This window comes from Pongo abelii, chromosome 1 (assembly GCF_028885655.2).
Source record: "Pongo abelii isolate AG06213 chromosome 1, NHGRI_mPonAbe1-v2.0_pri, whole genome shotgun sequence".
Lineage (NCBI taxonomy): Eukaryota > Metazoa > Chordata > Mammalia > Primates > Hominidae > Pongo > Pongo abelii.
In genome coordinates this window covers 124526573-124542689 of record NC_071985.2, presented here as the reverse complement: position 1 = coordinate 124542689, position 16117 = coordinate 124526573, and the positions used below count along the sequence as shown (strand labels likewise).

The 16117-nt window shown below is 37.2% G+C and overlaps 1 protein-coding gene across 2 annotated transcripts in view; it reads right to left on the bottom strand.

The window, feature by feature from the left end:
* Positions 1-806: 806 nt before the first annotated feature.
* LOC100440262 (mitochondrial adenyl nucleotide antiporter SLC25A24) overlaps positions 807-16117 on the bottom strand; it is a 57537-nt gene continuing 42226 nt past the window's right edge. For both annotated transcript variants that reach the window (XM_024233053.3, XM_054530487.1), the window contains exons 7-10: positions 14272-14379; positions 9556-9723; positions 5016-5166; positions 807-2823 (exon numbers count right to left, since the gene is read on the bottom strand). In XM_024233053.3, the coding sequence (XP_024088821.1) occupies positions 2639-2823; positions 5016-5166; positions 9556-9723; positions 14272-14379 (612 nt within the window). In that variant the 3' untranslated portion in view covers positions 807-2638. The remainder of the gene's footprint in view (positions 2824-5015; positions 5167-9555; positions 9724-14271; positions 14380-16117) is intronic.

Sequence of the window (16117 nt, the reverse complement as noted above, 5' to 3'; positions counted from 1 at the left end):
GTTCAAAGACAAAATACTGTAAAGTACAATCTCTGCTTGCATAAATTTATTCTCTTGACTGGGAGACAAGACTAATAGGCAAGAAACACATATGGCAGCACTTTTCTAACAAAGGTTCCCTGAGAATGGAGAAGCAGATGCTGGCAATTGCACACAGAGCTGCCTTGTGCAGCTGTGGACAAGGACAGGTGTGTGGGCAGGGAACTGTCAGTGTCTGCTACAGCCATCTCACCTGTTGGGTATCCAGGTAAGCGAGAAGCTTACAGAAATAACTGATAAATTATTTCTGAAGTCTGGATAGTATTGGAGTTGAAATGCAGAATTTCTCTGCAGTCTTATGTTTTAATTTTTAAATCAAATTTTGGATGTAATCTGCATTATGAAATTTTAAAAAATTACTTACCAGTGAATTCAACTTAGAATTTTTTCCCACAATTTCAAGACAAACTGATACTCCACGGCAAAATGAGCCCAGCCAATCCTGCGGCTCTGGGTCCCCCTTGGTACTGTGAACCCCAGGGCTGTAACTCTAATCGGTAAATGTGGTATTTTGATATCACAAAAAATATCATCTTGTGTCAAAATGCATCATACAGACAATATCTACAAAGGCTGCTCAGGAAAGGCCAAAATGTTTGGAAAGACTACATGGAGCCAGATGTAAAAAGCATGATTCAAACTGGTGCCAAACATCTAAGCTAGCTAAGCTGTAGGATGCAATTTTTGCTTTATTTATAATTTTTTTTTTCAATTAGGCAACTGAGACTTAAGAATTTTCTCTAAAAAAAAAAAAACTGGAAAACAAGTAATTTTAGAAACAAATATATATTTTTGATAGAAACTGTAGGTAAATATTCAGTACTACCAGAAATATACTATCTTCAACTCTCGGCTTTTTTCCAAAAGATACAGAATCATTTTTTGGAAAAGATACAACATGTACAGACAAATCACATTCATACCTTACAATTTAAATTCATAATGAACAATTAATATTTTCATATTTTCCAGAAGTCTGAAATTTCAAAGTTGTTAGCAAAATTATTCATTTCCATAATTTTTATGAGTAAAAATAGAAAGAGCTGATCATGTACCTTAATATTGTCACTTTATATATTACTCAAAAGTACAAATAACCCTTAAAGTAGAATCCCAGGCTTATCATATTATAAAAATACTGAGACATTTATCAAACATAACTAATATAAATGAAACTACGTTTTTAAAAATGTTTCACAAACACCAGTCCATCTTTCTCTTTGGTTCAGAAAATAAAAGAGGTAGGTTCAAATAAAGAAAATGCCTATTACATCATTAGATTTTCATTAAAATGCTGGCAATTTATAACAGAAATTATTAGAAGTGAAATGAGTTTAAGAACTAAATTAAAAACTGATAATAACTTCAACTAGTAAATATTGTTCTAAGTTCTAATCACACAAATAAGAAAAGATAGTTGACTACAGAAATGGCTTTAGTAAAATAAAAAAAATGCTCTCATTATTATAAATTAAGTCTCCTATATCCTAACATGTTCCTAAAACTTGGGGCAAGAGAGAATATGAATGCATATGTTTACAAATTGGGCCTTTCATTTAAATATAGGTATCTAATGTATAAGAGTAATACATACTACTATTAATATGTATCTCTCACCTTTGTGCTGCCCATATTGAAAACAGCAAGTTCAAAGATATTGAACAGTGAGGGAGAAATAAGCACATCATTTGCTCACGATCGATCCACTTCATGCAATTAAAAAAGAAATTTCAGGTTACTAAGAATGGTCCCAAGAAGTCTTCCTGACTAAAACAGAATCTGATTCAAAAGGTAGGAAACAAAGGACAAAGGAAAACAAAGATGCTCTTCAGAAGCTGATACAAGTCAAAGGATTTCGTTTCCTGCTGCTTTTCAAAGCAATGGCAGGATAAACAGAATCTTTCAAATAAGTTGCCTTGTGTTGATAATTTAACAGTAATATATTGAAAATTAGTGTATAACTCCAGGAACCAAATAATGGTACATGTAAAATGGAAAAGTGCCCACTGAAATAAATAAAATTTCATCACTTCTCTTCAGAAATTCTACCACTGTGTTCATTCCTATTCAACTGAAAGAAAAATAAGGACATAAACCCTACACTTATTTGGATGCTTTTGCTGTAAGGTGTATTTCAAATGTAATGATTTTCTATTAATGGTTCTACAAGGAAATTTAAAGAAATCTATAAAGACATTCAAAATATATAAAACAAGACATTTAAGTATAAAGGAACTGGCATAAACGTGAACCACCCGAAATAAAGATTAATGATTTATAACTCTAACACACAAAACAAATTTTGTTCAAGCCAGTACATTTTCAGATTTCGGATTCAGGGCAGAGATTTGCAGGATTATTAAGAAAAGATAAAGTACAATTGTGTAGCCTTTTCAAAACACATTAAAACTATGATTTTTAACATTTCTGTGTACATATAATTGAGCCCAAAAGTTTGAAGTGACCATTGTTATCATCTTCCCTTTTGTGAAAAAAATGCAGCTTCTTTTGACATAGACTTGTTTCAATTCAAGGAGAAAAAGTCACTCCAGGGATTGTTGAAAGTTTCAATTATCATGCTAAAGCAAAAAATGCAACATCATTTCTGGGTTACTCCTAAAGTTTGCTTCATATTTTCATAAACCACATAACTGATGCCTACAGCAGGGAGCACCTTCATGAAGTTTGGGGTGATGCCTCTGTAAAGTCCTGGTATTCCTTCTTTGGAAATGATTCGTCGAAAGAGGCCAACCATGTTCAGCTGTGGGGAACCTTCTAACATGGCTAAAAAATAAAAAAAGAGGGTAATTTAATATTCAAGCATGTTTCATTATTATTACAACAAACAATTATGATTCAGAATGATATTCTAGAATACGGTAAAAGGACAACATTTATTCCAAGGAGCCCAAGACAATATCCCTTTTATGATCCTCTTTGTATAGCACCTAACTGAGCGTCCTAACTATAGTAATGATGGTAATAATAGTCATTTATTAATTACTATGTTCTAAATACTGGGTTAATTACCTTCCATACCAATCCTGCAAGGTAAATATTATATCAATTTTATAAATGAGCAATTGGAGGCTTAGAAAGATGGAGAAATTTGTCCTAAAAAATCTAAGTAGAAAATGTTAGGACTCAGATCCAATGGTCTCACTCCAAAGCTGGTATACTTTCCACCACCCCACAGTGCTGCTGCTGCCTCCTTCTTACTAGACAAGCGCTGAAGAGAGAACAGTTAAATCTCAGTAAGTAAGGGGAGTATGGAAGAAGCTCTGGGAAGCGTGGGAAAAGCACAAGGACCTGGGCCTTGGAAATAACCTCAACAAGCAAGAAGAGAAAGTGAAATCCAGTGTTGCTGGCACAACCAAGACAATGGGAGGAGCACCATCTGCTATGGAGATGCAGCTGATTGTTGTATGTGGTTATTACAGAGATAGTGAATAAAGTGGGGCCAGATTATTAAAGGCTTTGAAATTCCCACTAAGAACTTTGGAGCTGACACCACAAGGCTGCAAAGATGTCTGAACAGATGTAGAATGATTAGACTTTTAGGTCAGAAATGACAATCTATCAGCCATATCAGCCATGCAAAGTTCTGGATCAGAGCTGGCAGACAGGAGGGCTAGAATTAGACTGCATGTGTCTGAATTCCAGTCCCACTATTTACCACAGGTATAATCTTGTGGGAGTTACTTAATTTCTCTCTGCCCCAGTTGCTCATCTGAAAAATGGGGATAATGTTCGTATTCCCATCCCCAAAGTGGTTATGATGGTGAAATGAGAGAATACACAAGAAACGTGTAGTTCACTACTTTGTGTTTTTCTCTACACCATGACTGTCTCTCACCTCCTCAAATACACCACGTTGGTGCCTGCCTCAGTGTCTTCACACGTGCTTTCCCTCAGCTGGAATGTTTTCTGTTCCCACTCCACTGGCCTGTGCCCAGCTAACTCCCACTCATCTTTCCAGTCTCAGCTTCACTGACAGCATTCTGCAGCTCCCAAGTTAGGTTATAGCTCCTTGCTCTGTGCTCCCCTAACAAAAGAGGACTTGGTTAACCAGGTTGTTTACTTGCTGGACATACGTCTTCTCTACTCTACACTGGCGGGGCCACATCTGACTTGTTGACTGCTCTACCCCTAGCACCTGGCAGTGTCTAGAATGGGACAATGGCTCAGGGAGTATTTGCCAATTAGTGACTGACTGCTTGACTGGGGTTGCTGTGGCTGGCACTTTGAAGGGAGGTTGGGAATGGAGCTGTAGATGCCCAAGGTGTACTACTTAAGAAAACAATGGATAAGACTGACCAGGGAAAGCATCAAAGAGAAAAGAAAGGCATTTGAATGCATACTTTAATAGAGTGGGGATAGCAATAAAAGCCAGCAAATGGTAAAAGTTATCGATGGGCTGGCAGAACAACCAGGACAGTATAGTGTAATCAAAGCTAACAATGGAGACAGTGTCACAGTGAGGAGGAATCACAGCTCAAAACTTGTAGGGTCCACGGAACATAAAAAATGATTCCAGCCACCATTTACCAAAAATTTAACAAACCCAAGATGCTTTATTTATATTGTTGGTAATTCTTACAACTCTGTACAATTTCATTCCCATTAAAAACCCCAAGAAGTCTGAGGCAAGGATCTGAACCCAAATCCATCAGATACAAAACTTATAATCTTAAAACGTGCATGTAACACAGTCAAAAAAATAATACTCTGTTTATGTATAAGGCATATGTATGCATACAGTACATATGCAATGCTTCTGTCACATTAAAATTTCATGACGAGGGAGCATTTAGAAAAAGAATTTCTGAAAAGATTCCTTAAGGAGGCAATAATGAAGAAAAGGTTGAGAAATACTGTCTTAAAACTACACGCTGCATCTTAGTAGAACCTGGAGTTCTAAAAGCACATTCTGGTGCAGCACTTTTATCAGTGTGGTTCTGTAATCAAAAATTCACCTTGAGCCTGCATGCGAGTTCTCACCAAAGCCAATGGGTAGCTGGCCAGCTGACCACAGGTGCTGGACAAGGCACCGCATCCCAGCAACACCATGACTCCAGGGTTTACAGAATCTTTTGCAAAATTATCCAGCCAATAGGACTTCAAGAGCTACCAGAGAAATAAAGAAGAAAAATAATTAACGAACTCTACAACTTCACTCAATGTAAACATTTTCACAACTATTCTCAACCTCATGAGAAGCCCCATTTCTGCAGGATGAGGCCACACATTTGCAGAAGCAGCAGGCACTGTAGGAGGCAGCGGCTCTGTGGAGAGGTGGGAGGCCACTGGGGATGCAGAACACATGAGGTTTGCACCAGTTACTCACATTCTTCTAAACAAACGTGAACTGCGTACCAAACACTGCAGGATCTAAAGAACACCTCTTACGGTGAGTATTAATAAAATACTATAATTCTACTAATTGTATCTCATTTTACACTTTACATATATTTCATTTGGGCCTTACAAAAGCTCTGACATAAATCTATTATTCTGATTTTAGAAATGAGGAAAATTCATCTCAGCTGAGTTTTTGTTTGTTTTTTTTGAGATGGAGTCTCGCTCTTGTTACCCAGGCTGTAGTGCAGTGGCCCACTCTCAGCTCACTGCAACCTCTGCCTCCCAGGTTCAAGCGAGTCTTCTGCCTCAGCCTCCTGAGTAGCTTGGATTACAGGCACCCACCACCACGCCCAGCTAATTTTTGTACTGTTAATAGAGACAGGGTTTCGCCATGTTGGCCAGGCTGATCTCAAACTCCTGACCTCAGGTGATCTGCCCGCCTCGGCATCCCAAAGTGCTGAGATTATAGGCGTGAGCCACCACACCAGGCCCAGAGTTTTTTAAGAAGGACTCAGAACCAGGTGTGCTGATCAAAAGGCCATACTTTATCCCCTATTACTGTAGGTCCCTGTATTTCATTAGAAGGCAATAATTAGGAGAAACTGTATAAAATATATATGATAATCAACTTTTTAAACATAAGATACTTTAAATATAAAATACATGTTACTATGTTATATAACTAGTTTAATTTTTTAATTCTGTAAGACTAAAAATTTTAAATCCTACGGGATTAAAAAATTATCTCAATGGATTAAAAAATCCATTGAGTGCATTTCTCAATGGAAATCTTGCAGGTTAGAAGGAAATGGAATGTTATATTCTAAGTTTTGAAACTTAAAAAAACTGCCAAACAAAACTACTGTATAGGCAAAACTGCCCTTCAAAAAAAGAGAAATTAAGACCGTCCCTGACAAACAAAAGCTGATACAGCTTATCACCACTAGACCGGCCCTACAAGAAAGACTAAAAGGAGAAACAAAAAGATGATAAATAGCAACACAAAACCATATGAAAACATGAAACTCTATGGTAAAGGTCAGTATTTAGAATATTATAAAATCCTATAGTATTGTAATGAAGGTATATAAATAACTTGAAAATCTAAATTTCAAAAACAAAATTTAAACAGAATTTAAAGAAGAAGAGCATAAAAAGTAACTATAAATCTATGTTAAGGATATACAATATCAAAAGACATAAAGCTAGTGGGAAGGAGGTGAAAGATGTAAAGAAATAGAGTTTTATATACCACTGAAGTTAAGTTGTAAACAGCTTAAAATAAGTTGCTATAACTTTAGTATGTTTTATGTAGTTGCAATGGTAACCACAAAAATAGCATCTATAGAATGCACACAAAGGGAAATGAGAAAGGAATCCAAACATATCACTACAAAAAAAAATTAACAAAACACAAAAGAAGTCAGGAAGAGAGGAAGGGAAAAACAGAAAAGCCACAGGACAAAGATAAAAGGCAGCTAGCCAAATGACAACAGTAAGTCCTTCCCTGTCAGTAATTGCTTTAAGTGTAAATGGATTAAATCCCCCAATTAAAAGATATAAATTGCTGAGTGAATAACACATACAGAATCAACTATACCTTATCTATGAGACTCACTTTAGATCTAAGGACACACATAAGCTGAAAGTGAAAGGATGGAAAAAGCTATTCCATAAAAACGGGAACCCAAAGAGAGCAGGGGTGGCCATAATTACATCAGACAAAATAGACTTTAAGACAAACTGTCACAAGAGACAAAGATGGACATTACATAATGATAAATGGGTCACTTTACCAGGAAGAAATAATAATTATAACTATACATGGACCTAATATTAAGCTCCTAAATATATGAAGCAAACACTTATAGAACTGAAGGGAGGAATAAACAGCAACACAGTAATAGTAGGAGACTTCACTACCCCACTTAATGGTGTTGGGGAGGACATGGAGAAATTGGAATCTTGGTGTACATTGACAGAAATGTTAAAAAACAAAAAGGTCTAGTTACTATGGAAAATGACATGGAGGTTCCTCAAAAACTTAAAAATAGAATTACCATTTGACCCAGAAATTCTACTTCTGAGTATATGTCAAAAAGAACTGAACACAGTATCTTGAAGAGATATTTGCACAACCATGTTCACTGCAGCACTATTCACAATAGCCAAGATGTAGAAACAACCCACATGTCCATCAACACATGAATAAAGAGAATGTGATATACATACCCAACAAAATATTATTCAGCCTTAAAAACAAAAAAGTCCTGTCATATGCTATCATATGGATGAATCTTGAGGAAACTATGTTACATGAAATAAGCCAGTCACAGAAAGAAAAATACCACATGATTTCACTTATACAAGGTATTTAATGTAGTCAAACTCATAAAACGAGAAAGTAGGTTACACAGCACTGGGGTGAAGGGGAAATTGGGAGCTGTTGTTTAATGAGTATAGAGTTTAAGTTCTGAGAGGTGAAAAAGTTCTAGAGATCTGTTGCACAACAAACCACAAACAGTTAACACTTACTGTACTATATATTTAAAAATGGTTAAAATCGTGAACTTTATGTTATGTGTTTTTAATCACAATTTTTTTAAAAACTCAGCACAAGAAGTAAAGTCCTAAACCATGATACCACCTCACACCTAAGAGGATGGCTATAATAAAAATAAGCTTTTTTAAAATGGAAATTAAGTGTTAGTAAGGATGTGGAAAAACTGGAACTTTTGTATGTTGCTGGTGAGAATGTAAATGGTGCAGCCACTATGGAAAACAGTCTGATAGTTCCTAAAAGCTAAACACAGAATGACCATATGGCTCAGCAATTCCATTCCGAGATATATACCCAAAGGAATTGAAGGCATAGACTCGAACAGATATGCAGATGCCGATGTTCACTGCAGCATTATTCACAATATTGAAAAAGTAGAAATAATCCAAATGTTCTTCAACAGACGAAGGATTAAACAAAATATGGTATATACTCACATAATGGAATATTACTCAGCCACGAAAAGAAATGAAGTTCTGATACATGCTACAACATGAACAAACCTTCAAGACATTACGCTAACAGTAATAAATCAGACACAAAAAGAAAAATACTGTATGATTCTACTTATAAGATATCTTGAACGGGTAAATTCCTAGACATAGAAAGCAGATTAGAGGTTACCAAGGGTTTGAGTTAGGAAGGGTAGGAAATTATTGCTTAAAGGTTAAGGTGTTTCTGTTTGGAGTGAGGAAAAGGATTTGGAAATAGTGTTGATGGTTGCACAATATTGTGAATTAATTAATGTCACTGAATTGTACACTTAAAATGAGTAAAATGGCAAATTTTATATTTTATCATAATTTTTTAAAATTATATAAGAAGCCAAAAACCATTTGCTTGTACACTTCAAATGAGTGAAATGTAAGGAATATGAACTAAATCTCAATAAAGCTCTTTAAAAAAAAAGTCGAGTCTTCTTTTCATTACACATTCCACTCTTCCTCTATGCTGTAGCTTAGGTCCCATCCTAACATGCACCCTGGCTCATGTCTATCGCAGCACAGATAACCACACTGGGTTTTAATCATTTGTTTGTCTCCCCCACCAGAGACCTTCAGTTTCTTCAAGGCACACACTGAGTCCTTTGAATCCCCAGATCCAGTGTCTAACCCAGTGGTTTGCACAGTGTGTGCTCAATAATTGTTTGTGAGATTCATAAATTATTAAATGATTTAGATTGCAGGGTTGATCCAAGATTTGTATTCTTCCATACAAGGAATGAAACTGTATTACTCACGTTAGTCACATTAGTCACTTGGCTTAATGTCAGATTTTTGCAAATCCAAAACAAAGGAACTTACTTGCTTTTCTTTGTCTTCCCTAAAAAAAAAATCTAGAACCACCTTTTAAGGTGAACTATACCTAATTTTGAGTCTACTCTTCATTAACAAAAGCAATTCCCAAGAAAATCTAATACAAAAGTGACCCCATGCATATTCACACTCAAGTTACTTGAAAGTTCAAATAACACATGCTTGAATTTACTTCTGGTCACACACTGCTTTCTGGTATATATCTACTTCTTCATATATAGTCCAATTCTAACAAGATCTAACTGCATTTTCCCATTCAAAAGATTTCTATAAACTCACCTCATACACAGCAAGATCTATGCCTGCATAAGGTATGATACCTAATAAATTGGGAACATAACCTTTGTAAAAAGCTCCCAAGCCTTCATGTTTCAAAATCTTCTTGGCACAATCATATATTCCAGAGTATTGCCCAGTTTTGCCTACAGCCAGCCTGGTTTTCATAACCTGGATATAAAAAAATAACAAAATATGATTGTTCATATTAACTCTATCATCATGGAATTCAAATGAAGTAATTTTACATGGAACAAATACCTAGCACATATTGTCACTCAAAAGACTACAATTTGTTGATACATTCTCCTTCATGTATTACCTCTAATGAGGGGCTAAGACCACAGCCAGAGAGACCCGTTTACTGCAAGGAGGATCTGATGAAGGAAGTGACCAAGGAAATGCAAGCAAGATGATCTATTGATGTCTTAACAAAACTGACTGGTGACCACCTGCCTCTGGAAGGTGAGGGAAATGGTAGTATAAAGGATAACCCCAGTACTTCTAACTTGGAACACAGGATGGGGCAGTGGGGAGTTGGGAAGGTGATACTATTAACTGATATGGAGGATATGAGAGGAAAAACAGGTATTAAGATTTTTTTGAGAGGTGTGTGGAGTAATATAAACAATCATATTAAGATGCTTGAAAAAAAAGCTATATTAGCATGCATACCACATATCGGTGAAAATTGTATTTATCTTGCTTAAGTCTTATCAGTTACTAAAAACCCCTCTGCTATATCAATAAATTCCACATCTACAATAATATTTTTGCTATAAAGCAGTAGTTGGAAAACTTTTCCTGTAAAGACTAAATAGTAAAATATTTGTCGTTGCAAGACTAAAATATTAGGTCTCAGTTGTATATTACTTTTCTTTCCTTTTGTTTTGGCTTACTTTTTAAAAATTGTACTTTAAGTTCTGGGATATATGTGCAGAACATGCAGGTTTGTTACATAGGTATACACGTGCCATGGTGGTTTGCTGCACCCGTCAACCCGTCACCTATATTAGGTATTTCTCCTAATGCTATTCCTCCCCTAGCCCCTCACCCCCAAAAAGGCCCCAGTGTGTGATGTTCCCCTCCCTGTGTCCATGTGTTCTCATTGTTCAACTCCCACTTAAGAGTGAGAACACGTGGTGTTCGGTTTTCTGTTCCTGTGTTAGTTTACTGAGAATGATGGCTTCCAGCTTCATCCATGTCCCTACAAAGGACATGAACTCATCCTTGTTTATGGCTGCATAGTATTCCATGGTGTATATGTGCCACATTTTGTTTATCTAGTCTATCACTGATGGGCATTTGGGTTGGTTCCAAGTCTTTGCTATTGTGAATAGTGCTGCAATAAATATATGTGTGCACGTGTCTGTATAGTAGAATAATCTATAATCCTTTGAGTATATAACCAGTAATGGGATTGCTGGGTCAAATGGTATTTCTGGTTCTAGATCCTTGAGGAATCGCCACACTGTCTTCTACAATGCTTGAACTAATTTACACTCCCATCAACAGTGTAAAAGCATTCCTATTTCTCCACATATTTGCCAGCATCTGTTGTTTCCTGACTTTTTAACTAACTGGCGTGAGATGGTATGCCATTGTAGTTTTGATTTGCATTTCTCTAACAACCAGGGATGATGAGCCTTTTCTCACATGTTTGTTGGCTGCATAAATGTCTTCTTATGACAAGTGTCTGTTCATATCCTTCACCCACTTTTTGATGGGGTTTTTTTTTTCTTGTAAATTTGTTTGAGTTCCTTATAAATTCTAGATATTTGCCCTTTGTCAGATGGATAGATGGCAAAATTTTTCTCCCATTCTGTAGGTTGCTGGTTAACTCTGATGATAGTTTCTTTTGCTGTGCAGCAGATCTTTAGTTTAATTAGATCCCATTTGTCAATTTTGGCTTTTGTTGCCATTGCTTTTGTGATTCAGTCATGAAGTCTTTGTCCATGCCTATGTCCTGAATGGTATTGCCTAGGTTTTCTTCTAGGGATTTTATAGTTTTAGGTCTTATGTTTAAGACTTTAATCTATCTTGAGTTAATTTTTTGTATAAGGTGTAAGGAAGGGGTCCAGTTTCAGTTTTCTGCATATGGCTAGCCGGTTTTCCCAACACCATTTATTAAATAAGGAATCCTTTCCCCACTGCTTGTTTTTGTCAAGGATCAGATGGTTGTAGATGTGTGGTGTTATTTCTGAGGCCTCTGTTCTGTTCCATTGGTCTATATATCTGTTTGGTACCAGTACCATGCTGTTTTGGTTACTGTAGCCTTGTAGTAAGTATGTTTGAAGTCAGGTAGCGTGATGCCTCCAGCTTCGTTCTTTTTGCTTAGGATTGTCTTGGCTATACAGGCTCTTTTTTGGTTTCATATGAAATTTAAGGTAGTTTTTTCTAATTCTGTGAAAAAATTCAATGTTAGCTTGATGGGAATATCATTGAATCTATAAATTACTTTGGGCAGTATGGCCATTTTCATGATATTGGTTCTTCCTATCCATGAGCATGGAATGTTTTTCCATTTGTTTGTGTCCTCTCTTATTTCCTTGAGGAGTGGTTTGTAGTTCTCCTTGAACAGGTCCTTCACATCCCTTGTAAGTTGTATTCTGAGGTATTTTATTCTCTTTGTAGCAATTGTGAATGGGAGTTCACTTGTGATTTGGCTCTCTGTTTGTCTATTATTGGTTAATAGGAATGCTAGTGATTTTTGCACATTGATTTTGTACCCTGAGACTTTGCTTGAAGTTGCTTATCAGCTTAAGGAGATTTGGGGCTGAGATGAGGAGGTTTTCTAAATATACAATCATGTCATCTGCAAACAGAGACAATTTGACTTCCTCACTTCCTATCTGAATACCCTTTATTTCTTTCTCCTGCCTGATTGCCCTGGCCAGAACTTCCAATACTATGTTGAATAGGAGTGGTGACAGAGGACATCCTTGTCTTGTGCTGGTTTTCAAAGGGAATGCTTCCAGCTTTTGCCCATTCAGTATGATATTGGCTGTGGGTCTGTCATAAACAGCTCTTATTATTTTGTTATACATTCCATCAATAACTAGTTTAGTGAGAGTTTTTAACATGAAGTGGTGTTGAATTTTATCAAAGGCCTTTTCTGCATCTATTGAGATAATCATGTGGTTTTCGTCACTGGTTCTGTTTATTGATGAATTCCATTATATTGATTTGCAAATGTTGAACAGCCTTACATCCCAGGGATGAAGCCAACTTGATCATGGTGGATAAACTTTTGGATGTGCTGCTGGATTCAGTTTGCCAGTATTTTATTGAGGATTTTCACATTGATGTTCATCAGGGATATTGGCCTGAAATTTTCTATTTTGGTTGTGTCTCTGCCAGGTTTCAGTATCAGAATGATGCTGCACTCATAAAATGAGTCAGGGAGGAGTCTCTCTTTTTCTATTGTTCCGAATAATTTCAGAAGGAATGGTATCAGCTCCTCTTTGTACCTCTGGTAGAATTTGGCTATGAATCTGTCTGGTCCTGGGTTTTTTTTGGTTGGTAGGCTATTAATTACTGCCTCAATTTCAGAACATGTTATTGGTCTATACAGGGATTCAGCTTCTTCCTGGTTTAGTCTTGGGAGCATGTATGTGTCCAGGAATTAATCCATTTCTTCTAAATTTTCTAGTTTATTTGCATAGAGGTGTTTATAGTATTCTCTGATGGTAGTTCGTATTTCTGTGGGATCAGTGGTGATATCCCCTTTATCATTTTTTGTTGTGTCTATTTGATTCTCCTCTCTTTTCTTCTTTATTATTCTGGCTAGTTGTCTATTTTGTTAAACTTTTCATAAAACCAGCTCCTGGATTCACTGATTTTTTGAAGGGTTTTTCGTGTCTCTATCTCCTTCAGTTCTGCTCTGACCTTAGCTACTTCTTGTCTTCTGCTATCTTTTGAATTTGTTTGCTCTTGCTTCTCTAGTTCTTTTAATTGTAATGTTAGGGTGTCGATTTTAGATCTTTCTCACTTTTTCCTGTGTTGCCCACCTTTTAAAAATGTAAAAGGCATTCTTAGGTCAAGGGCTGTAGAAAACAGTCCATAGGTCTGTGTTTTGCCAACCCATACACTAATGAAAGGATGTCTAATTAGGATAACCACCATATAATCAAATCCTGAGATTCCATTATTAAATTTATGGTACAGAAACTCTTTGGACAGGAATGGCAGCCAGCCTCTAAAGTGACCCCCAATGATATTTGTCTCCGGTTATTAACACCATTATACCATCCCCTCCCACACTCTACCAGGGTTGGTCTGTGTGAGCAATGGAATACAGCAGAAGAGGCAAAAGATATCAGCTTTCATCTTGGGCACTCTCTCTCTCTCTCTGTTGGATCACTGACTCTAGGGAAGCCAGCTACTGTGTTTTGAGGATACTCAGGCAGCCTACAGAAAGGCTCACGTGATAAGGAACTGATGTTTCCAGCCAATAGCCAGTGAGGCCTGGCAGCAACATGAGTGAGCTTGGAATCCGCCCCCAGCTGATTCCAAGCTCTGACTACCATCTTGACTGTGGGCTGTGAAAAACCCTGAGCCAGAGGCACCCAGCTAAGCTGCTTCCAGATTCCTGACCCAGAGAAACTGTACGATGATAAATGCTTGTTTTAAACTGTTAATTTTGGGATAACTTGTGAGAGAGCAATAGACAACCAACACGAACACCATCACACAGTCAGACTTTACAATGGTACTCACCTCCATTGGATATATAAAAGTCTGTGCAGTTGCTCCAGCCATGGAACCAGAAATAAATCTCTCAAATGTTCCTATTTTTTGTCCTTCTTCAGTAAGTAACTTCTTGTACTGTATAAATAAGTTTTAAAATGCACATTATTACCTGCCGTGGACTGAGCTGCACCCCCACCAAATTCATATGTTGAAGCTGTAACCTCCCATGTGATGGTATTAGGAGATGAGGCTTCTGGAGGTAATTAGGGTTATGAGGTCATAAGGATGGAGCCCTCATGACAGGATCAGTGTTCTTATAAGAACAGACACCAGAGAGCCCACTCTCTCTCTCCCCTCTCACATGTGCACCAAGAAAAGACCATGTGAGCACACACCAGCTGTCTACAAGCTGAAAAGAGAACGCTCACTAGAAATCAAACTGGCTTGGCCCTTGATCTTAGGCTTTCCAGCCTCTGAAACTGTTAGAAATAAATTTCCGTTGTTGATTCCACACACTCTGTGGTATTTTATGGCAGCCCAAGCCAACTAGACAATCCTAGAATACAAATCAGCTCCTAGAAATCAATAAATTGACAAATGTGATGATGTGTCTCGAAATGTATACACTACATTAATAATACATAGCAGAAGAGCAAGGCCTAAATGCTAATACACGCAGTTACTGGACAGTGGTTTTCAAGTCAGATTTCCACAAAACACAGATGTCTCCCAGATTGGACCAAGTTGCTCCTTTGCTGAAACAGCATAACAGCATTCTTCCCCAGATGTACAGAAAATACAAGGTTAATCAAGTTTTCACAATGTTTGGATATTTTCCCCACAGTTTTTAAAAGATGAGTTTATTTTCACCAGTGCAAATAAAATGAATAAATAGGTGCAAACAAATATTAACAAAACAATTTATAAAAACAGTTTTTGTAGGTAATACATAGAATTATACTAACCTATCAAGCCCAACATCTCCCTGGCTATCAGTACTAAAGTGACCCAACATAACTAACTGGACCAAGGGTATAAATACAGCCAAAATAGTGACTGGCCAGTATATTAATATCATGGGATTGAGAGTCAGGCAGACCTGGGCTGGAACCCCAGAGCCACGTGGCCTCAAGCAAGTTCATGAACAGGTCTACATTGTGGTTTCCTTGTCTGTGATAACAGTACTTACCTCACAGGGTTATGGAAAGGATTACAAAAAAATACTTGTAACATGGTTAGTGCAGGTCTGGACACCTAGCAAATGTTCAGTAGATGTTATTATTATTAACATATGAATACACTATCTTTACACAACTTGGAAAGACATTCTGCCCAAACACAGACCATGGGAATTAGCCAGGCAAGCCAGATTCCTTCTCTCAGAAATGTGACGGGGTCTCCAGAGGTAAGCAGCTGCTGTCACCAGAGGGACAAGGGGAAAGTCAACAGAGAGAAGTGGACTCATGCATGGAGAAGGGAAGAGGGAAAGTCTCACCTCCTGGACTTCTCCTGGGATCCTTCCCCTACATGATCCATCCCCACAGTGATGCCCATTCCTGTGTCAGCCAGTTTCTGTTCCCTGGGATCTAAAGTGCCCAATGCAAAAACATACGATGACTTTCTCCTAGCAAATCTGTGTTTTGCTGCTCATGATAAAAATTAAGTATATTATCATTTCATGAGATTCCCAAATACCAGATATTCCTCCCCAGAGAGATCACTGCTTCCAAGGGCTCTGTTTCCTGAACTACAGAGTGTTACATAAAACTCCTCTTCTGCATAGGCCCTATTAATTTTCCTGCATGTCAGATTGTCAAAATCATTAAACATAATTTGCTTAAAAACCTTCCTGCACATTAACAGGAACTTTGAA